The following is a 24,485-nucleotide window of genomic DNA, read 5'->3' as shown; positions in this document are numbered from 1 at the left end:
ATTAAAACGTCTGACATTGGCGTTTAAAAACACTTTATGTTGCTCGTGTCAAAAATATTGGACAAGGTACAACTAAACTTATCCGTTTTTACAAATAACGAAACGCCTCACTTTCTGAAGTGAAGACCAAATCGATGCGATTCATACACCATATAGGGCATCCTCGGCATTTGAGTTTTACGAAAATCGTTTTTAGGTCTCTTTTGTAACTCGGTTCTTGTGCAAATTTTGCGTTATTTTGCTCAACCTTGCCTCAATAAACCGATTTCACAAAGCGTTTCACGCATGCGTGATGCAGCCATAACTATAGTTGGGAGCAGAGCCACTTGCGCTTCACAGTAACGAGATTTCAGGCATTTAGGTGGTTAAAATCATGATTGCCACTTTTCTGAAGCTTTATCTGAAAGCTCAGGAACCGTTTTTCCGTCCTCCAGATATGTTAGAACAGTTCGCGACAGAGCAAACGGTATCGACTAGGCTTCCTACCACCGTGTCAAAAGCTGAGGAAGTCTCATTTTTGAATTGCGACGATCCAGAGTGCGCCTACTTTGCTCAAATCACCAAGATGGCGGCGCCCACTAGCGGATCGGGGAACGGTGTGTCAATATTCTAAGCGTAGCTCTTTAAATCAATCTCACTAACCGCTCATTCACACTGGAAGCGGATCCGCGTTCGCAAAGCGGTTGCGAACGCGGTTGTATAAAGATCCAGTACAATTGCACGCGCACTCAATGACATCAAATGTGCGTGCAATTGTACTGAGTCTTTATACAATCGCGTTCCCAACCGCTTTGCGAACGCGGATCCGCTTGCAGTGTGAATGAGCGGTAAGCGTTGGGCGCATGCGTGACACCGCCATAACGTTAGTTCACAGAAACATGACGGCCGTGCACGCCACGCCAGGGCCACCGTGGCCAGGGCTCGTACCGTCTCGTGCTCCACACGCGCAGAGCTCTAGCGTGGTTATCGCACGTGCAGAGAGACTATTTCCCTCGACGCTTTGCGCCAGAGGTGGCGTAGTTAAACTGTCTGGTGATACGGTGAAGACACCCATTGTTGTATTGAAAACTGCCTGCGCGTGCCGAATGGGACTTAAAATGGCGCCAAAGCACCGGGCAGGGCTAAGCGCTCGCTCTGAACAAGATCGAAGCGCGTGCATTCTGGGCATAGAATTGGCCGAGGTGCCGCCACCCTAAGACAAACTTGGCGAAAGTGTATAAAGGCACCCTAGTCTGGTGAGATCGATCTTTTTTGGCTCTAGTTCACAGGAGGCAAAAGCCAGTTCACCAGACAGCCCGTGCCGTTGCCTGCTCCACTCACGCAATCCAACAGTGGGGTTCTCGCGCGTACAGAAAGACTATTCCCACGATGCATGCCGGCAAATTGTGATGCAACGAAACTGGCTCGTGAGATTATCGTATTCCTGTCATGCGCAGGAGTTGCGCAGGAGTTGCGGTGACGTCAAAATGACACAGAGCTCCGCATTGCTCTGTTTGATAAATAGTGGGTAGACCTCAATGCTAGGCGCCTCGAGATCTACCCACTATTCTCTTTCGATCAGCCAATAAGAACTCGGCGTTCTGACACAACGCAACCCCTGTACTAGAAGCAGACGAACTTGCACTCCGCATAGGGATCAAGTCGGGTTGCTCTCAGAAGTAAGTAATTGTAAAGTGATTGCATTACCTTTGAAAAGTAATTTGCAATTGAAATAATTACTTTTAACATACTAGTTATTGTAATTGCAGTTAAACTACTTTTGAAGCAAGGTAATTTTAATTATAATTAAATTATATTTGGAAGTAATATACCCATATATGATTCTAGTACATGGTAGTAACATCGGTCTATTAAAGGGGCGTGGAAACAAAATTTTCGCACCTATTTAATCGTGTAGATGTGGTCTATGTTCTGAAGTGATGTGTAAAGTGAAGAGCCTGGGGTGGTCTCTGAAGCTTCGATGGAATGGCGCCACGTCGTGAGCTCCTAAAAACAGCGCCGGTTCGCAGGGGTATGGCAAGCTTGTAGAGTTACTTAGTCCTGAATGTGACTTGGCGGAGGACGCTGACGCGTTTACTACGGTTGATATGCTAAAGCTTCCACTGTGCTTCCACAACGTGATTTTCACACCATCAAGATCACCGTTCTTTAGAGAGGTTAGGTATAGGAGCTTGTTCTGCTTATGCGGGGACCTCTGCCAGGCCGACCTAGGGGGCCTCAAAGTCCTTCTGCTTAGGGTGATACCATCCTTTGTAGTAGCCGATGCGAACAACACGCTCTCACAGGGGAAATACGAAGAAATTGTCGAAAGCAAAATGCCGCTGTAACTCAAGCCGCACCAAATGCTGGTGCAGGGAAACACTCCTTCACGCACTTCTGAACAAAAAATAAAAATAAGCGTTCGGAACACCGCTCACAGCACGGTGAGCGCTGGCCGCTCACCGTACTGTGAGCGGCCAGCGCGGGAGCTGCCGCTCCGCCGCGGCGAAAAATTTCCAACCTGGGACCCCAAACTCGTCAAACACAAAGTTGGTGCCGAAAGCTCGCGGAGCGCGCCGATATGACGTCGGCGACAAAAACACGAAGTCATCGTCGTGATTGTCTAATCGGTGCATTCCGTCAACTTCGGCCCAACTTTGTGTTTGACGAGTTTAAGGTTCCTGGTGGAACCGAGCTGCTCAGTCGTTGCGGCTGGCCAGAGCGCCACGACGGCAGAAATCACGCCGCTCTAGGGCCAAAATCGCTGCATGTGAAACTCGCTTAACATGGAGAACTGGACGCTCGTGGCGCACAAAAATACCGGCATTGCCATGAATGACATTAAGCCGGGGGTCACACAGTTAAATAATTGGGGTTGTGGGGATTTTATACAGCGTGTAGTTGGTCAGCCGCTTCAAAGTTGCGACGAGTCACTCGCTGTAGATGAGCAATTTAGCCAGTGCAGTGCAAACCGCTAGCCCGGGGTCTTTAACGTGCACCACGCAGTAGTGGTACACGACCGCACGCCGGTACGATGCTCATCCAGATCGAAACGGGCAGGGGTGGGGGGATGGAACCCAGGATCTCTGGGTTCTGCAGCGCGAGCTTTCGCTCCACGTGCTCCGAGCTGGTGTGCGCTAGCCCGCTCGGCCACCGACCCCCTGGGTTAATTACGGATTTGCGTCTTCAAGATGGCCGATAGATTAAAAAAACAGTAAAAATAAAGTTTTTTTTAAATTTTGAGCAGGCTACTTTGTTTTTTTTTAGAAAGTGTCTTGCTTGTTTTGAAAATACATTTAAAACTAAAATACTCTACTGCGTCTCATCACCTCTCGACAATTTTTCTTCCAGATGAACTATATATTTGAGACTCGGAGAGATATACTCCATGTAACGTTCACTTTTCTAAAGGCCAGCCTGTGGAATGTAAGTTTTCTCTGCGTGTGGATATCTTCTTCATTTATAGTATCTAATTTCTCCAGCCCGGCAAGGAAGCTCAGATTGGCGAAGGAAGTCTCGATGCTGAAGTGCTAAAAAGGCTGCTGAGGAAACATACGACCATAGTGGAGACGAAATGGAATAAAACGCACCCTTATCAACCCATTAGTGCCGTTATCTTTATAACCACGTGAGTTTCTCGATTTTTTTAAAACTTGTCTTAAAAGGCAAGCTTATGAGCTGATACCATATTATCGTCTCAACGGAAATACCCTATTGAAAATACGTCTATGGGGCCCAACAAGATTTCTGAAATGTTCTGACGTACCCATCAAAAATGTTTGACGTGTTTGAGATGTCTGTCAAAGTTTTCTAATACCCTTGTTACACGGGCACACTTAACTGCGGTTACGCTAAACCACAATTAGCGCACAATACTTGCCGACAACATTCTGCGGCGATGCAGTCAGAGCTATGGGCGAACGTGCGCTTGAGCATCTTGAACACCCATCAAAGCAGTGCACGCGCTCTCTTCACTTCTTTTGAAATAGCTGTCCGAGGGTATAGTGCGGCATCTGTGCTGCCACGTAACCGCAGTTGAAGCTGAGTTAACCGCGGTTAATACCGCTGTTACACGGGCACACTTAACCGCGGTTAACTCAGCTTTAACTGCGGTTACGTGGCAGCACAGATGCCGCACTATACCCTCGGAGAGCTATTTCAAAAAAAGTGATGAGAGCGCGTGCACTGCTTTGATGGGTGCTCAAGATGCTGCCGCGCACGTTCGCCCATAGCTCTGACTGCATCGCCGCAGAATGTTGTCGGCAAGTATTGTGCGCTAACTGTGGCTTAGCGTAACCGCAGTCAAGTGTGCCCGTGTAACAAGGTTATAAGTGTGCCCGTGTAATACCGCTGTTATACCCTTGTTACACAGGCACACTTAACTGCAGTTACGCTAAACCACAATTAGCGCACAATACTTGCCGACAACATTCTGCGGCGATGCAGTCAGAGCTATGGGCGAACGTGCGCTTGAGCATCTTGAGCACCCATCAAAGCAGTGCACGCGCTCTCTTCACTTCTTTTGAAATAGCTGTCCGAAGGTATAGTGCGGCATCTGTGCTGCCACGTAACCGCAGTTAAAGCTGAGTTAACCGCGGTTAAGTGTGCCCGTGTAACAGCGGTATTACACGGGCACACTTAACCGCGGTTAACTCAGCTTTAACTGCGGTTACGTGGCAGCACAGATGTCGCACTATGCCCTCAAACAGCTATTTCAAAAGAAGTGAAGAGAGCGCGTGCACTGCTTTGGTGTGTGCTCAAGATGCTCAAGCGCACGTTCGCCCATAGCTCTGACTGCATCGCCGCAGAATGTTGTCGGCAAGTATTGTGCGCTAATTGTGGTTTCGCGTAACTGCAGTTAAGTGTGCCCGTGTAACAAGGGTATAACAGGGGTATTAGGCACTGATCTCTACTATAAGGGGCTGGATGGCGCTTAGCTGCTCTCCGAGCCTGGCGCAAGTGAAGCCACCGGAAGTTCGATGCTTGTCCCGGAAGTCGGGCGTGCGCTGGGCTTCCTGGTGCATTCAGTCGATATTTTGGACCATGCTTTTTTGTGTATTTGATTAGGTATTAATAGTCTCGTTCTGGATTAAATCCCGAAAATGAGACATTTGAACTTGGGACATATTCACAACTTGATCAAATAGAATCTAAAAATGTTTACATTGAATGGCTTCCCATGATACTTCTCGGGTTCGGGTGCACTCTTACTGCGCAACAAGCAGGCTCTCTTGAGGGAACAAGCGAAAATCCAGCGCCTTCAACGCTTTTCGAACCATTACTCGTAAGGGTTACAAAGCCTGCCAAGCGCTCACTTCCGGGACAAGCCGCTCACTTCCGGTGGCTTCATACCTGTTTGCTCAATGCAGAGCCGTTTATACTGAGAGAGTTTGGCCGATGGGCGGAGCTTGTTGGCCGCTAGAACAAGCGGATTTCGCGATAACACAATATGGCGTTACTTCTTTGTCTTGTTCATTCCTGTGAAATCGCGTAGAGTTCCTATGAGTCAGATCCACAATATGGCGGACGGAAGTAGTCATCCCCCGGTTGTCAGACTACGCTGCTGTGGTTGTCAGACTGTCAAAATCTCCTTAAGAAGGCCAAACTCTCTCAGTATAAACGGCTCTGGCTCAATGCGCCATCCAGCCCCCTCTAGTTGAGATCAGTGGTATTAAGGGCCTGATGTACCCTTTCAGAATTCCTAAAATGTTTAAGAGACGCGCATAGCTTTTTGAGAGGCTTGTGGGGTCTGTCCCAATCCTCCCCATGGAACCACATCACCCATCAAAATAATTTTAACCGATCTGTAGTAGAGATCACGTAACCCTTCAGGATATATCCGTCGGGGAAGCCGCTTGGCCATTTTTGGATCGTGCGGGCTTTCGGGTTAGGAAATTGAGGGGATCACCCGTGTCTATCTTGTTGTGGCCTTCGCGGCTCCATTGCACTGTCTGTGTGTTCCATGTATCTTTTTCACGGGCTCGACTAGGTACGGTCAAGGACGCGTCCCCACGTACCCTTTTTCGACACTCAAGAGGAAGAGAGAGAAAACGGGAGGGGGCTTTTTGCTGTTTCTTTGAAGAAAACCCAGTTTTAGTCAGTGCAAATACAGCCATCGTCAGAAGCTTCTCATCCTGTTTTCTCTCCGTCAACGAGCGCAAACTAAATGCACCACAACGAACGGTCACTCAGTGTCGCCTTCCCGTCCCATGCGTGTAATCTATCTTCTATAGCAGCTGGGTGTGCAGATCAAGAAGGCACCTCAGTGCCCTGTTTCTTCCGCCTCTTTTTCCGTCCGGCTGCCGAGGCATCTAGTGAGCGAAAAAGACGCCGGAGGCGACACTGTGGCTATGCTCAGAATTTCTCGACGGCGGTGGATGTTAGTTGCGCGTTCGTGGTTTTGTCTAAACGTGCTAGTGACAGTGTGCATGTGTCAGTGTGGTACACCTGCTCAATTTTATTAGTTGAACTAATGCGCACCCCAAAAATTTACCCAGAGGCATTGTGAAAACCTTGAAAGATATTTTAGCGACAAAGAACCTGGTTGTCTCTATGTGGTATGATCGCTTTCGTCTACAGCTGCTTGTGCCCGGGTTTGAGAAAATGTTGGTTCTTATGGTATTTTTGAGTTATAAAATGCACTTAAACATCAATGTCAGAAATAAATTTCCAATAACGTGTTTAAATGCATTTTTGTCTATGGTTCAAAACCATTTGTATGTGTAAAGATCTGACAGGCTGAAGGGGTTCGGAGTTATGACTGGCTGAAGATGTTTGTAGTACTGATGGGTTTGATGGGCTGAGGGTATTTGAAGCACTGAGAGAGTCCCATAACACATCAAGGCTGAGGTGTTATTTTCAAATGGGAGGAAACTTAATTTTTTCTCTTCATGTTGCATAAAAAGCACGAAGCAGCACACAAATCGAATCCTTGCTTTAACTTAAACGTAAGCGTGAATACCAAGTTGAGAACATTTCAGCTTTTAAGAAAATGTAGACTGTGTGCTCTAGTGCTTTGAAACTAACTTAGATATTCCGGAAAAATCGGTGTCTCAACATATTGCACCATGAATTTTGTAAAGGCGCGTCTAGGTGGTAGAAGCTTGGGGTGAAAATATTGGTAGGATGTTAAAGGGTGGCCTATTGAAGAAATAATAAATTATGCAATATATGGCAGTGATGGTATAGACTTCGTTAAACGTTACCCCCTCTTGCAATCGATCTGAAAATACTGCAAAGTGACGTGTGCAAAAAACACCATCAAATGGCAAGTCTATTAATTGAAGGAGTCTCTTGGAAGTGTGTACTATGTCAGTTATAGACTTGTCAGCTTGTTGATGTTTTTTGCGCATGCCTCTTTGCAATATTTTTAGATTTATTTTAAAAGGGGTAATTTTTGAAGGAGTTTCTAGCATTCAAAACAAATTCATGCTCCTTAGCGTTGCTACTTAATCCGTACAATATCGCCCCGGTGTTGCAAAAACACTATAAATATTGCATTCTTGAAAGGAGGGGTTTGTATATATATATATACCATTTCTAAAGGAACATTTGGAACGGTACTGTCCACTATGTTCCTTTAGAAACGGAGCAGCGGTCGTCCGCATAAACGGAGGAGAAAGTTCCTCCCTCTTCTGAGTAGCAATATGGCGGTTTTGAATCGAGTGAATCGAGCTCAGTAAGGCTTAACCAGGATGCCAGAATGCTATGGATATCATCGGTCTTTACTCCGAACGCTGCCTCGATTCAACCGATAACAACTAGTATAGTTTTCAGAAAGGCAAATACCTCGCACCACTGGCAGCCATCCGACACTGCTCAGCAGCTATCGCAAGAAAGGCAGTAAATTCCTTCGCACACATCCAAGCAAGTCTCTGCTTTCGGAGGAAAGCTGTAGCATATGAAAACATAGCACGAGCTTTTCACGGACTGTGTTTATTGTCGAAGCTGCCTTCTCGCATAGACAAATAAATCCATTTTAAGCACAGTCACCCAGACTTCTCGTTTTCAATGCTGCCATGTTCGACGTAGACAGTCGAAACCCAGCCCTCGCGGGCACGTCGTGTCTTAACTTTTTGCGATTCCCTACGACACATTTATTTTGTTAGCACCGCACGCCAGAGAAGACTGGTAAATCATTCGCGAAACCAAAAGTCGTTCTCAAAAAAGCTGATTCAAGGCAGCCTACTTGGCACATTGCACGGCCCAAAAATTATCATGATGCGTAAAAAGAAGGTCTAATCTCTAGCCACGAGGTGGGAGGCACAGGCAGAGTAATTCCGAACGTCTAGTCTAGGTGGCGCTCGGCTTAGACGATTGCGACTTACATCTTTATGAAGGCGAAAGCTTTATATGTCTCATAATTCAGTCGACCTTCAGAAAACGAGTCTGCGACACGAAAGCTACCAAAACGAAAGGTACCAATGAAACAGCGTCAAAAGTGCGTCGTCAGAGAGCGCGCTATCTTCGAAGGTTCGCTACCACCGGGACCACAGAAGACCCACATATCCGAGTGAGCCAATGAAACGGCGCCAAGCGTGTGTTGTCAGAAAGCGCGAAGTCTTCGGAGATTCTGTATCACGTTCACGTGACAAGTCAGGTGAATTAGAGGAAATCAAATTAAGAAGAATGACAACGCGAATTAAAAGGTATCAAAATGAATGAGGTAAACCATGGGGTGTCTGTCTTTAATGCACCGGCGCTTGGGCTTTCGCCTTCAAATCATCTTAGTGATAACATAAGAGACCCTGTGAATTTTTCTGCACACGTAGACTTCGCTTGCCATTACATACTGTATAGTACAGTTCACATACAGCGAGAACATATATATACGCAACACATACAAATATGACCATGGACGCACACTAGCCCCCTCACTGACTCCGTACACGCTTCCGCCTTTTATACTCGTCATTTTGAAGGTAGGATTTTTTCTCGATGATCATTTAAGCATTATAAATGTTACCACGGTATCAATTTTTTTGCAGCAATGTTATTTCACGGAAGGTATTTTGAACGGCACAAGGCTTCAATCTCATAGTAAAGAGTAGTTCAAGCCATGCGTCCTCTAGCAGCGACGTGCACGATCGGGATCGGTTAAGCACGAAAATCAAAAAGGGAAGGCTAGAACGGTGGTACGCAAAAGAAGCAGAATCGGGGGGAGGAACTTTCCCCCCGTCTGCCTGGAGGTTGCAAAAAACATCTCGTTGTCCGCTTGTGCGCGCATCAGTAGAACGGAAGCAGCTTTCATTGCCTCCCTTCTACTGACTTGAACAGCCGAAAACCGCCGTTAAAATGACCAACTTTATTGTCCGTGTAGCATTTATGCCTTCTAACTGACGAATCCAGCCAGACATGCTTGTTTCGTCACCAGTTACAGGCAGCCTTCGTTGCCGTTGATGCAAACTCACCTCAATAATGCTTATAAAAAATAAAAAGAAACGTGCGAGACATGTTTGAAAAAAAAAGTGAAAGCCGTTTACAACTCCCTGTAACACCGAATTAGAGCGCAGCTCTTGAGGAGGAGGAGGGAAGGGTACTGGGGGGTGAAGTGACCTGGGGGGTCACGTGACCATGCCGATGATGTCATCAGTGACGTCACTGATGACGTTATCAGTGACGATGACGATGCGGACTCCGATGACGTCATCAGCGATGATGACGATGACGATGCGGATGTCGGTGACGTCATCAGTGACGTCAGTGATGACGTCATCTGTGATGATGACGATGACGATGCGGATGCCCCCCCCCCCCCCCGAAGTCACGTGACACCCCCAGGTCACGTGACCCCCGCCGAGGTCACGTGACCTCCCCGATGACGTCATCGTCACTGATGACGTCACCGGCATCCGCATCGTCATCGTCGTCATCACTGATGACGTCATCAGTGACGTCACTGATGACCTCACCGGCATCCGCATCGTCATCGTCATCATCACTGATGACGTCACTGATGACGTCACCGGCATCCGCATCGTCATCGTCATCACCACTGATGACGTCATCAGTTACGTCACCGGCATCCGCATCGTCATCGTCATCATCACTAATGACGTCATCAGTGACGTCACTGATGACGTCATCAGTGATGATGACGATGACGATGCGGATGCCGGTGACGTCATCAGTGACGATGTCATCGGGGAGGTCACGTGACCTCGGCAGGGGTCACGTGCCCCTGGGGCTGGTCACGTGACCGGGGGGGTCACTTGACCTGGGGGGGGGGGGTCACGTGACCTCGGGGGGTCACGCGACTTCAGGGGGTCACGTGACTGGGTGTCACGTGACCTTGGGGGCCACGTGACCTTGGGATGACCTTGGTTACGCCGACGCCGCTCAAGCCGGGAACGGCCCCCTAAGAGCTGCGCTCTAAAACTGAAAGCCGTTTACAACTCCCTGTAACACCGAATTACAGCGCAGCCCTTGAGGAGGAGGAGGGAAGGGTACTGGGGGGGGGGGAAGTGACCTGGGGGGGGGGGCGTCACGTGACGATGCTGATGATGTCATCAGTGACGTCACTGATGACGTCATCAGTGACGATAACGATGCGGACTCCGATGACGTCATCAGCGATGATGACGATGACGATGCGGATGTCGGTGACGTCATCACTGACGTCACTGATGACGTCATCCGTGATGATGACGATGACAATACGGATGCCGGTGACGTCACCAGTGACGTCACTGATGACGTCATCAGTGATGATGACGATGACGATGCGGATGCCGGTGACATCACCAGTGACGTCACTGATGACGTCATCAGTGATGATTACGATGACAATGCGGATGCCGGTGAGGTCATCAGTGACGTCACTGATGACGTCATCAGTGATGACGATGACGCTGCGGATGCCGGTGCGGTCATCAGTGACGTCACTGATGACGTCATCAGTGATGATGACAATGCGGATGCTGGTGACGTCATGAGTGATGATGGCGTCATCGGGGAGGTCACGTGACCTCGGCGAGGGGTCACGTGACCCTGGGGGTGGTCACGTGACCTCGGGGGGGGTGTTGTTAAATATTGAAAACGAGGAGGAGGAATGTGCGCGCAACAAAGGACCGAAGACGAGAAAGTGCGAAAAAAAAGCGCGAGGACAGAGAACATCGAGACGATCGAGGCAGCGGTGAGCGTTGTACATATCCTGCTAAGTAAACGCGTTTTTCCAATTTACACCGTGGACGTCGTTCCTCTAACTTCAAGAAATATTGGTGCCGAAACCCGGGACTCTGCTACCTTACTGACCCAACCGAGAGGAAAGATCGTCAATATTAAAGGGGCGATGCAACAATTTTTGTACTTTGCGCAAATACCGCTTAAAACGGATCCCTGACATTAATGACCTATGAAACACGCGTTCGTTTTTCATCACACGCAATAGAAGTCCCCGAAAAAAATTAAAGAAAAACCGAGCAGGTTCACCCCCTCAACTCGCAGCCAGAACAAGCGGCCACGTGATCTGGAGCCGATTATATGCCGCCAATGTAGATCATAGCCACGCGCTGGGGTTGGCAAAGCAGAGGGCACGCGCTGAGTTCCAGATATTGTTATGGCTCGGCTGTTGTCGTCGTTGCAGCGATTGGACACGGGCTACTGCCCGAATGCTTCTCGAGCTAGTAATTATCACGAGCCCAAATCGAGTGCCCACGCAATGCTCGGGTCCAGTCTATGAACAGCATTCAAATATCGTCATATGGGTGTACTGCGATCCCCACGTTACGTCATGAAATTTTGCAAAGGAGAGATTGAATGAAAATGATCGCTTTTTTCCGTGAAATTAGACCGCAGCAAAGGAGTTTCTTGGCCAGCGGAGTTGCGTGCGAGTATCCTTGACTCCTACTAGTGCCAGTACGCTCGTGTGTAGTGAAAAACATTCCAACTGAATATCGTTGCACAGCTCCTTTAACGACATGGAACGCGTGAAAAGCAAACGAACCACCCAGCGGGCTCTGCATACACGTCTACGAACCGAAGCAAGACAACTCATCGACTCCAACCAGCTCAGCCTTTCTGCTCTGCGGGTTTTGCACGATAGACTGAAGACTTGCAATGACGGCCTGCAGAAGCTCAACGAGCAACTAGAGGCCTTCCTCACGGACGAACAGACTGCAGAGGATTTCGCTTTAGTAAGCGAATACGAGGACAACGCAGCTGCAAGCTTGGCGCTGCTCCGCCATCACATTGAATCGCTCCAAGCTCCAGGCCCACCGGCTCGAGGAATCGATCAACAAAACGAAGACTTACCACTTTCTCCGAGCGCACAACAGAATGATCACGGCGATCACGGGGGTCCAGGGCGGGTAGGTGCAAGACTTCCCAAACTAGAGCTTCCTCGTTTTGACGGAACCGTATCCCAATGGCAGCCCTTTTGGGATATGTTTTGCCATACTGTTCACGAAAACAACCATTTGACCAACATTGATCGGTACCACTACCTGAAGACTCTGCTGAGTGGGCCCGCAGCGAAAGCCATTGCAGGAATCCAGGTGAGCGAGGCATCCTACTGCGTCGCAATCGAAATATTGAAAAACCGATTTGGAAGCGTAAAAATTATCCAGCAAACGTACCTTGCCAACCTAAGAACGCTGAAGCCAGTCAAGTCATCTGGTGACGTGACTGAACTGAGGGAACTCCTGGACAGCGTACAGATTAACGTGCGAGGCCTAAAAGCGCTGGGTCTGCCGGAGCTGTCGTACGCAGCAATGTTATTAGAGGTTCTCACCAAAGCAATCCCAAGTCACATCGTTGTTGACTATTATAAACGACAGAGTTTCCAAGAGAACACAAGAGAAAATCAGTCGTCAGAAGCAGAGCTTGAACAACTCTTATGCTATCTGCGTATAGAAGTGGAAGCCCGCGAGAAAACTGGGCTCGTCGCACTCACAAAACGAAGGCTGCCTGACGACACACGAAGCTCATACAGCAGCCATCTACCTTCAGCGGTGGTACTTCATAGTGACGCGGCTAAACAGCAAAGTGACTGTTTTTTTTTTTGCCTTTCGCCAACGCACAACACCGAGAACTGTTCTTCTGAAATCAATCTGCAGGAGAAGAAAAGTCGGCTAGCAAAGGCAAGTAGATGCTTTAAGTGTACTGCTATTGGACATCGGGCGAGAGACTGCCGCCGAAACGTACGCTGCTCAGAGTGCAGGGGCAGGCACGCTACTGTTGTTTGCGATCCGATGTACAAAGCAAAGAAAGGCTCACGCGAAAAAGAGAGCGCCATCATGCACGCGGCAACCAAGGATGCATCCGCGACCTTAGTGGATAAACAGGTGCTCTTACAGACATTTAGAGCCTGGTTGTTGAACGAAAGCCAGTCGTGCTACATCAGAGGAGTCTTCGACAACTTTCATAAGAGAAGACGTGTCGAGGAAATTGGGATTACGCACGGAAAAAACAGTTGACTTGTCGATCAAAGCTTTTGGAGGATCTAACGGAGCACCACGAAGGAAATACAACTTAGTACAAGTCGCCGTGATGAGCCAGTTCAGCCATTTTCAACACGAAATCGAAGCAATTGAAGTTCCATTTATCTGCGAGGAATTAATTGAAGCTCCCGCTGCACACTCTTTTGTCCATGGGCTGAACAAGGAAGGACGGTATATTGCTGACTTTCTGTTATTCCCTGGACTCAAAGGAGAAGCTGGAATCAGCTTACTTGTGGGAGCAGACCAGATATGGAAATTCCTCCTGAACGAAGTCTGTTTGCATGGCGAGGACAAGTGCCTGGCGGCTATAAACACAAAGCTCGGTTGGACCTTCCAAGGACCCGTGACATCTGAGCGGCTACACAGCTTGGTTCGACGGCTCATCACAGATACCGAGATGATCCAGCAGTATGACGCAGCTGTCCGGCAATAGGAAGTGGATGGACATGCAGAGAATATAACTTACGGCCAAAGCATACCTGACAAGTGTTACTACATGCCTCATAAGCCTGTGGTACGAGAATCATCAACAACGACAAGACTGCGAGTCGTCTTTGACGCCTCATCCCATGCACTTGAGGTAGCTTCACTGAATCATCATCTGGAGAAAGGGCCGAATTTGACCAATGACATGGTGAAGACGCTCGTGAACTTCAGGCTGCACAAGATAGGTCTCACAGCAGATATTCAAAAGGCTTTTCTTCAGATATCTATTAGAGGAACCGACAGAGACGCTCTACGATTCCTGTGGTTTGAGCAGATGCCAAAGACAGGCCATCGCCTGCCTAAAGTGGAAGAGTATCGAATGACTCGCGTACCTTTTGGAACGACGGCAAGTCCATTTCTACTGACTGCTACATTACAGCATCATTTCAAGCGTATGGAAGTAGCTTTTCAAAACACAACTAGGCTACTCTGCGAGAACTTTTATGTGGACGATCTAGTCACGGGAGTTTCGACTTCAAACGAGGCATTTCGTGTCTACAGAGAAGCTAAAGCCATCCTTGAGGAAGCTGGCATGACGCTTCAGAAATGGACCACAAACGACGAGGCGCTTCAACGACACATTGGAAAGGAAGTTGCACCGCACGTCTTCGGCTTCGCCAGCTAGAAAGGTCCTCGGTCTTTTATGGAATACCGACACCGACGAGCTTCACCTTAATGTGGAAACGGTGCTGCAGTTCCTCGGAGACAAAGACAACACTAAGCGTTTTGTTCTTCAGACGACAGCGCGACTGTTTGACCCTTTGGGGTGGTTGTCTCCGTTTCTCATCAGGATTAAAATCCTTTTCCAGAGGATTTGGGAACACGGCACCGACTGGGAAGAAGACATGCCTAGAGCATTACAGAAAGAATGGGACGAATGGTGTGAAGAATTGAGGGCGTTACAGACATTTTCGATTCCCAGAAGTGGGTTGAAGAACTTTTTTAGATAACTCTGCACTCCACCAACTTCACGTGTTTGCAGACGCCAGTTCGAGTGCCTATGGTGCAGTGGCCTACCTCAGGATCGAGGAAACAACCGGAAATGTGAGCGTCCAACACTTGCTCTCAAAGTGTCGGGTAGCTCCTATCAAACGTATCACCCTTCCTCGCTTGGAACTAGTTGCGGCAGTTCTGGCCGCTCGTTTAATGAAGTTCCTGAAAGAGACGCTGGCAAACAAGCATTGTAACATGATTTACCACTTGTGAACCGACTCAACTGTCACTCTATGTTGGATCCGAAGTCCTGCAGCCAAGTGGAAACAGTTTGTTTCTAACAGAGTGACAGAAATACAGACAGCAACGGATCCGTCTCACTGGAGCCATTGCCCTGGAAATGAGAATCCAGCGGATCTCTTGACTCGAGGAGTTTCTGCAAAGGAACTTTTAACAAACAACCTCTGGTGGAGAGGACCTGAATGGCTATCAAGAGCACAGGAATGCTGGCCTGGGATAACTGCTGCCGTCGAGTCTACAGACGTGGATGATGATACGATATTGGAATTGAAAAGTGATGTTCCAGTTCTCATCAGCGTGGCAAATGAGCCTATATTTAGCCCCGACAAGTACAACACTTGGACCAAGATGACAAGGATGACAGCTTGGATAAAGCGTTTCGCAAACAACTGCCGTTCACCGACGACGCGTCGTGAAGGTACACTTACGGCCCAGGAACTTCGAGCAGCCGAGAACGTATGGTTACGCCAAGTACAGCGAGAAGCATTTGCAGATGAAATGCCACAACTAATGAAAGGAGAAAACCTAGAAAATACTTCGCCAATACGAGACCTCCATCCCTTTATTGACGACGAAGGACTCGTCCGAATTAAGAGCCGCCTTCAAAACGCGATGTTGTCCTACAACGAGAAAAGCCCCGTACCACTTCCAGGTGAACACTCTGTGACTAGACTGATTGTTCTACATGCTCACAAAGCGGTGCTCCACGGAGGAGTCGGTGACACCTTAACTGAACTGCGTGCTAGGTTTTGGGTCACCCGTGCACGACAGGCTGTTAAACGGGTTACCGGAAAGTGTCTACTTTGTGCCCGGTTCCGCCTTAAAGCGGCAAGTGCGCCGATGGCTCCCCTTCTAAGTGACCGAGTCCTAAGCTCTCGTCCCTTCGAAGTTACGGGAGTAGACTTTGCCGGACCTATTTTTCTGAAAAACTGTAGCGTAGTGAAAGCGTACTTTGTGCTATTCACTTGTGCTGTGGTTAGAGCCATTCATCTTGAGCTTGTTGTAGACCTTACGGCAGACTCTTTTCTTATGGCTTTTAGAAGATTCTGTGCCAGGCGTGGCACCCCGCGAGTCGTGTACTCGGATAACGCTGCAACTTTTAAAAGGGCCCCAAGAGAACTAGCTGCAATGCACCAGTTGCTGAGAGAAGATGAAGTGAAAAACTACTATGCTAGTCATCATGTAACGTGGAGATTTATCGCAGAAAGAGCGCCATGGTGGGGCGGTTTCTGTGAAAGGCTCATTGGAATTGTGAAGACGTGCCTTCGCAAATTATTGGGAAAGGGGTCTTTCGATCTGCAACAGCTGGGCACCTTACTGTCTGAAACCGAAGCGGTTGTGAATTCACGACCGATCACTTTCATTTACTCCAGTTCCAATGAGCCAAACATATTGACTCCGTCTCATTTTTTGTTAGGTTGTCGTATTCTATCTCCAACGATTGCTTCAGATGAGTCAAAGGCTCAGCTAGAAATACTTAATCTTTGGATTCACCGACAGCGTGTGATGGAGCACATGTGGAAACGATGGCAGCATGAATACCTACTTGTGCTCCGCAGTTTTCACTCCCGAAAAGTGGAGCGTACTCATAACCTAAAAATAGGCGAGGTAGTAATAATTCATGATGATAGTGTACAAAAACTGTTCTGGAAGACCGGGGTCATTACGGGACGCATTCAAGGCAAAGACGGTGTAGTGCGGGCATGTAAGGTAAAGCTGCCAAAAGGGAGTGCAATCATCAGGCCTGTACAGCGTTTGTACCCCCTTGAAATTCCCCCCCCCCCAAAAAAAAAAAGATTGGGTTGTGTGTGTGTTTATACAGCCTAGAACTTGGTCTGCCTCACAGGGGCGACGAGTCTCCCAGCTGTAGATGAGAAATTTAGCCAGTGCTGTACAGCCGCTAGCCTGGGGTCTTTAACGTGCATCACGCAGTAGTGATACACGACCGCACGCCGGTACGATGCTCATCCAGATCGAAACGGGCAGGGGTGGGGCTCGAACCCAGGATCCCTGGGTTCTGCAGCGCGAGCTTTCGCTCCACGTGCTCCGAGCTGGTGTGCGCTAGACCACTCGGCCACCGATCCCCCTTTTTTTTTTTTTTTGCGCGCGGCTTGTTTTGTTTGTTGGCTCGATCGGTGTCGCGCTGGCCGCTGCGAGCGGCCAGCGCGGCACCGGTCGAGCAGACGAGCCGCGCGCGCTACAGTTCGTAACAAATGCGCTTCGCGATAATTACCAGTGCAATAAAACAGAGACAGCACGTTCATTGAAATGCATTTTTTATTGAACACCATTCAAATGAGTTGCGGTATTCCAAGCATGTATTTACAAACTCAGTTGACAGTCCACCGCCCTCCAAGGGGAACCAAGAACTGTAGTAGGCAGTAATTAAACGTTGTCAAATATGTAAAACGAAATTAATCACATTTTGTCACTCCAAAGCCTCGCACATCGTCGCACAGTCTCTCGTAATTGTCTTTTTCATAAAATCGATCACCATATTCCCCAGCTCAAATCACAACTAATCATTCCCCCCCTACTTTGTTTCAGCACGCCTTGATCATCGTCACAAAGTCGGTGTCACATTTTGCCACTCTAACGTTTATTATGACTCTTTTATTCCAAGGACTTCCAAAGACTGGAATTGCTTACCTGCATCGCTCACATCAATTAATGACCACACTTTTTTGCACATCTATTGCCAATTTCATGTTCCCTGTTCTTTAAGTATTGTACATTTTGTTCCAATTGTTTATTATGTTTACTACTGTTCTCACTCCCCTCTGTAATGCCATGTGCCCTAAGGGTAAAATAAATAAATAAATAAATGAATAAATAATGTACAAGCTAACAGAACAGCACTTATCATACTTCGAATTATCTAAATGGCTCTATGAACAACTCCTACAAACAAAAATGCTGAATACTGAAAAAAACAAAAACAAATCAACTCTGAAATAAATATAATATTTAAATTGTAAGACGCATACAAAAGTGCAGACAGCCCTATAAACAAACATGCAGGTTCAGAAATCACGCTCATTACACATGTTCAGCACAGTACAGGAATATGGAGAATAAGGATGTGGAAAAAAAAACAAAAGAACACCGATTGCGCAGGTTTATAAAATTAACCCAGAAGCTATTTACAAGATTAAATCTAACAAATATATACAATTAAATCTAGAAAAGTACTAAGTGCACAAATAATGTGTTTAGGCTACATTCTAGGTTTTTAAGTACCAGTGACAAGACCTCAGGTGTGTTGGGTTCATTTCAAAGGTGAATTGTGTGAAGTTTATTATGGTTTGTGTGGAGTTAGTCTGCCAGGGATGGAGTCAACCGGTCTTAAAATTAGAGGGGGCAATTAGAGCAGTGTAGTATGACGGCTATGTTTGACATCCAAAAAGTCAAACTAGTTGTTCGTGTTTATACAGTGTATAGGTCGGTCTGCCAGTTTGAGGCGACACTGGTTCACGCTGTAGATGAGCAATTTAGCCAGTGCAGTACAAGTGCCAGCCTGGAGCCCTTAACGTGCACCACGCAGTAGTGATACACGACCACACGCCAGTACGATGCTCATCCAGATCAAAATGGGCAGGGGTGGGGCTCGAACCCAGGATCCCTGGGTTCTGAGTTGACATCCAAGTTATACCACAAAAAGAACTTTCGACATCCACACAGGTGCACAAAAGTCATAACCAACTCTGCAAAATCAAATTAGGTTGGAAATGTTTGTCGTTTCCTTTTTTCAGATGTTTTACGAGTGTCTTTTTTTAGTAGATCCCTGTTAACGAGCCGAATGTGCCAACGTAGGCGCAGATTCACAAAGAGGTGGAGGAACTGCTCTGTGCATGCTGTGCTACAAAAGTGACCTTCGGAATGGGGCACCAGGGCATGCACAATGCGCTCAGCCACCTTGGGCTTGTGAATCTGCTGCTGCTCAACCTGCTCAAGGAAAACATGCTCAAGCACCTTGAAACAAAGAAAAAAAGAATCTGATGGAGCACAAAAAGAACCAAAAATTGAGCCAGGTGCGTCCGCTTGAAGCAGGGCATGGAATTGGACTTCGGACGTCAGTTCACCACTTGCAGCTTTCAACAAGTCTGGGCAAAGATGGCAAGACACCTTCTTAAGAAATGACTCAACCAGGTACCCAGAGAAGTGATACAATATGTTATCCTGGACAATGTCGTGATTTAGGTCATCGGGTAATGCAAGATCATCAGGATCAATTGACGGCAGGGGCTCAGGCTGGTGGCTGGCTGCAGATGACACTGGGAGACGCCTCAATTCCACCAGTAATGTGGCATTGTCTACCTCACAGTTTCCTCCACTAGAAAGCTGGAACATCTTTCCAAGGAAAATGTGTTTTAGACCTGCCACAAACTGGTAGGAATTGGGCGTCTCGTTGCAGCCATGCTGCTGCCGTACCATGCCAAACATGTTCTCTAGCGGGTCCTGGTTGAGTCGTCTAGTTAGGAGGTGCTCGAAGTTAAAGTTCTGCTTGAGATCTTCCCACAGTAAGAGGATGGCATTGATAGTGATTTGCCATCCTCTTACTGTGTGAGGTTGTCGGGGAGAGTGAAAGTGCCACTGCGAGATCCTCGAGCTTTTTGAGCGCAAGAAATCAATATGCCCTGATGTAGAAGTTATAGCAAATCTCATTTTTCCTTGGTCACATTGAAGACTTTGGCTGTTTAGAGAATCAAAAATTTGGTCCATTTCCTCAAGGAAGTCGCATGTGGCCTGAGCCTCAGGGGGCAGCTGATTGAAGGAAATGAAGCTCGCAAGTGCGCCAGAGAGGGTGTCACTAAAAACCTGCGCAGCAAATTTCACCTTCATGTTCCCAAATGGAGTCTGATAGATGTGCCTGTCGGTAAGTTTTTTTGCCAATCGCAACCGCACAGGATGCTTGTGTTTGTAGAAGTCAACAATATATTTCCATGATACCAATGTGTTGCCAATGCTGAGGTCATGCTTGCGCAGGTTGTTACGTGTACACTTGAGGAGGTGAGGGGTGTCAAAGAGGAAGTAGACCTGGTTGTCACCAACAAAGAAGAACGGATGGTCTGGTGTGACGCCCAGCATTCGTGCAAGAGTGCAGTTACTCGCTCCTTGGTCACATACAACAGACTTTACAAAGATTTCTTGAGAAGCGAGACTTTGAATGATGTCTGTCAACAAATCGTGAAGACATCCAGCAGAAGCTTTTGTTTTTGAAAGAGTGAAAGCCAAGGGTTGAACCCAGGGCTTAGAGATACCTGCCAGCATAACAACCAAACCTGAGTTAGCCACATCAGCAGTTCGCTCCTTACCGTTGTCTGCAAAGCCATGCACGATATCTGATTTAGAATCATAGAATAGATTTTCTTTCAGGGAAATTTCGTCGAACATCAGAATGCATGCTCGATCTTTTAGTGGCCAATCATGCAATTTGTTTACAACGGTCGTGATGAGACTGGGAACAACTCCAGGGTGCACAGCGATGCGAGACAGCCAGTTCTTGAGCGACCTAACCGATGGCAAGCTCAGGTATTTGGCAAGGTACTTGTAAGCCCTGCGGCTCTGAAAGTAGAGGTTTAGGGCAAAAGGCTTGAATTCATCAGGCCATCTTCGTCCGAACTTGTTCATAGGCTGCAAATGCAACTGAATTTCGAAGAGATCAAGTGCTCCTTTGGAAATGAATTTCGATGCACCCTTAAGGACCTGATTCTCGTCAAATCAGCAAAATCTGTTTTTTGCGTTGCCTTGAAAAGGCTTCTGCGCAATCGGTCTCTAGTTTTTCTTAGGTGTGCCAAGGTGCTCTTTGTGCGGGGTGTGTACGGTTTCCTTGGTCTTCCAACTTGCCTCTTTGGGGTTGCTTTCGGATGAGCTGTGCTGCGTGACGAAGGGCCAGCTACGGCATCCCCAGTGCTGCCCATTGAAGTCCTCTGGGGGGTATCTGTTAAATAAAAAAGGCGAACCCTTTATAAATTAACCGCTCAATAGCTTAAGATTAAATTGAATTCGGGAAAATCTATGATGAACAAGTGACTTCAATTTGACGAGGCATAACTAAACCAGAAAACAGCTAAGCACGTACTGGGAAAAGTGATTTTAAAACAGCATCACTTATGCATCACCATGCTCTCATCTATGCTCTAGTGTTTCCTTTCAACTGTTTTTGACTTTGATCACATATCTTTATTATCTTTGCCACCTCTTGTGTTGTTTTTCTGAGGCCCAATTTTGATATGCTTTCATTGCCCACTATATCTACCGTAAAATACCGAGCAAGCGCCCACTCAAAATTTAGAGTTAATCGCGAAAAAATGGGAGATGGGCGCTTATCCGGTCATCAATTTTGTATATCAATGTACTGTGCATATTTCCTTAGATCTTACAAATGTAAGTATGGGCACTTAGTGTGATATGGGCGGATGCACAGCATTCTATGGTACATCCCAGTTTCCACCACCAATTCAATTTTACTGCATTATAAAAGACTGAATGCCATAGTTTCCCCTAAAATATATTATGCTGTTATTGTTGGTAAAGGCAGTAAGTAAAATCTCTGGTTCTCACCAATGTGGGGCCCCTGAGCCTCTTCATCTTGAGGAGTGTCCGGGGCAACTGAAGTAATTGTACACATAACTTGTAAGTTCACGAAGTTCTACATTATTTTACACACATCAAGGGTTACTTGAAAATATATGAGCAAACAATACAAGGTATGCACCCTACAATTCATGCTTTCATGATTAGAAATACCAGTAAGGAGACATTCTTTATCTCACCAAGGAGTGGACCCTGCTCCTGTCGCTCATGAAGAGTGGCCTGAGGAGGTGGTGATGAGACTATGCATGAAAGGGAAATGAACATATTTTGTGTAAGTATGAGCCCACTTTACAGGAACATTTGTCCAATTGAAAATATAGAGTTCTAATTTATTGTCTACCTCACAGCTTTTTAGCCTGAACGAAGTATAAAAATACTTACATTTAACTTTTTGTTAAATGTTGAAATTTTAACATTACCATATGCTACATCAACAGCTGTAAGTTTTAATTGCAGTAGAGAAACATAATTTCTTTGGAAGCTATGTAGGTACATTATTATGCTCTGTAATGAACCACGAGAAAATACTGAAAACTGCATGGCGAATTATAATTCATGCGTTCCTGAATAAAAGTGTCACAAAGATATAGGATCTGTTTTTCACCAAGGTGGAGGAGGGGCCCTTCCTCTTGCTCCTGAGGGGGGTCAGGGGGTGTTGACAAGACTGTTAAAAAAAAAAAATTAATATATGTTGTGAGTTCACTTAACTAAATATTGTGACATACCCCTCAAACTATACCTCAAAGAAAACGAATAAAGGAACACAAACTCTGTCATATATTCATTCTATGTGCAACTACTGCGAAGTTCCGAAGTTCCGCGCAGCTTGGTGCACGTGGATGCCATGTGCAAACGCGAACAAGAGCGGACCTCATGGTTTGTGCGGCAAAATGGGGCAGCGATGAAAGAGCCGCTCCCTAAAATCGCTAATCGGCTCGGGTCCGCACACTCAGCTGTCCGGACCCAAGCGATTTCTTCAGTGGATAACGTAGGGCGGCGCGGCGTTGTCGGTACTCAGAGTGGTAGGAGCGATAAAGATTTAACTTTTACAATCAGTACAGCTGTTTGACGTCCCCAATTACCCCGTCAACCACACCGTGACGCGCGGTACGATGCTGCAACGCCGTACTCGTCGAGCTCGGAGCTGCAAGAACTTCAAAGGTGAAAGCCGCGCGTTGACAAAACTCGCACTGTGCGATTGCGATCAGCGCAAATGTTGATTTTCTCCCGAGATTTTATCACTTAAAAGTTCGGTCCTCAACACAAAAAAAAAAAAAGAAAAAAGAAAATCATAATACACAATTTCGTTTTTGTTGATTTATATCCGGAGCGCCGCGCGTCACTTTGAAGTGGACTAAAATTGCATCAGAACTATATCAACAGCAGCGTACACCAAACATTTCGTTATATTATAGTTGGTTCGACAAAGCCATTCTGTACAAATGTCTCGCCGATGTGGGGCCCGATCTCTCCTTCCTCAAGTCCAGCGCCTAGGAGGGTCGCTGACGGGAATACGTAGGAACAAATAATATATACAATGTGAGAGCTCACTAAATAAGAATTGTGCTGCAAACATCGAAAGTGACATTAAAGGATACAATTAATAAGCCGCGGAAATCATGAGCAGTAAAATATTGAAATAACTAAAAACACCAGGAACTATATACTAACACTCACCTGGCACCTGCATTTCTTGCTCTTGAGGAGCTTGTGATGGTGATTGAACAGCTGGAGAAGAACAGTGGATATGACACGCGACTTTAGCAAATTTCATGTTGTACCTTTATGCTCTTAAGTGGCCATTTAATACTCTTCGAAGTTCGACTGACAATGCCAGTATGAAGTCTCACCAACGTGGGGACCCTGCATTTGTTGCTGTAGGGGAGCATCTTGCGGAGGTAGGGAAGGCACAACTGAACAAGAGCAATGAAATATACTTAATTATAACAAACAAATTAGTTGACGAACAGTATACAAGAAAAAGATCGCTATTTGAAAAGATTCAGACAGTAATGTAAAATATTACTTACATGAACTGCAGCTGGCAGCCGACTCGGCACCATGCCTGAAGAACTCTACAAAATTAACCGAGGGATAAGCTTTTCGAAATGAGCAGATCACAATGAATTAAGGTTTTAAACGAGTTACCTTCGTAATATATGCATATAAATCTACCTCTTCAACATTATGCAAAATATATTGCGCTGCCACCCTCCGACCAGAAATTTCAGTTTCATTCAATTATTTTCGAGGCTTGCATTTTAAATTAAATGCTGCAGCGTTGAAGGCGAGCTGCATAAGAATAAACGATAAACAAACCGTAAACAAGCTCGTCAATTGGCAACGCACAGGAAAAAAAAAACAAAAAAAAACTAATATTTTAGGGTGATAGTTACTGACTGTGGGCGCTTTTCGGTACTCTACCTTAAGATATAAACATGAAGCTGTCAAATTAACTGAAGTTTGCTCCGACAACAACTCACCTGGAGGAACCAGTCCCCGCAACAGCGGATCAGTTACAATAACGGTGGGGCACGCGTCTTTTTGCAAACGAGCCTTGCTAGGGCCTGCAAAAGCAGTAGCGTCGAAATGCTCGCTGCACAGACGACGCTCGCGCAGCTTGCTCATCGGCAGGCTTCCAAATTCTTGACGATTTGCATAAGCAATCCATTTCGATGCTCTAATGGAAAGATTGAGAAAGATCATATATTTCAATACTCCCAGTTTCGAACGCTGACAAAAACGTTTGAT

The 24,485-nt window shown here is 46.7% G+C and overlaps 1 protein-coding gene across 1 annotated transcript in view; it reads left to right on the top strand.

The window, feature by feature from the left end:
* The window catches only part of LOC115323931, an 85,126-nt gene that overhangs the window by 6,789 nt on the left and 53,852 nt on the right, over positions 1-24,485 (top strand). Inside the window, exons 3-4 of the mRNA XM_040210376.1 lie at positions 3,331-3,405; positions 3,462-3,607. Coding sequence (XP_040066310.1) covers positions 3,331-3,405; positions 3,462-3,607 — 221 coding nt within the window. The remainder of the gene's footprint in view (positions 1-3,330; positions 3,406-3,461; positions 3,608-24,485) is intronic.

This window comes from Ixodes scapularis, unplaced genomic scaffold (genome assembly GCF_016920785.2).
Source record: "Ixodes scapularis isolate PalLabHiFi unplaced genomic scaffold, ASM1692078v2 PGA_scaffold4__175_contigs__length_147842914, whole genome shotgun sequence".
Lineage (NCBI taxonomy): Eukaryota > Metazoa > Arthropoda > Arachnida > Ixodida > Ixodidae > Ixodes > Ixodes scapularis.
Note: the sequence above shows the minus strand (reverse complement) of the source record. Positions and strands in the feature narration are given on the sequence as shown.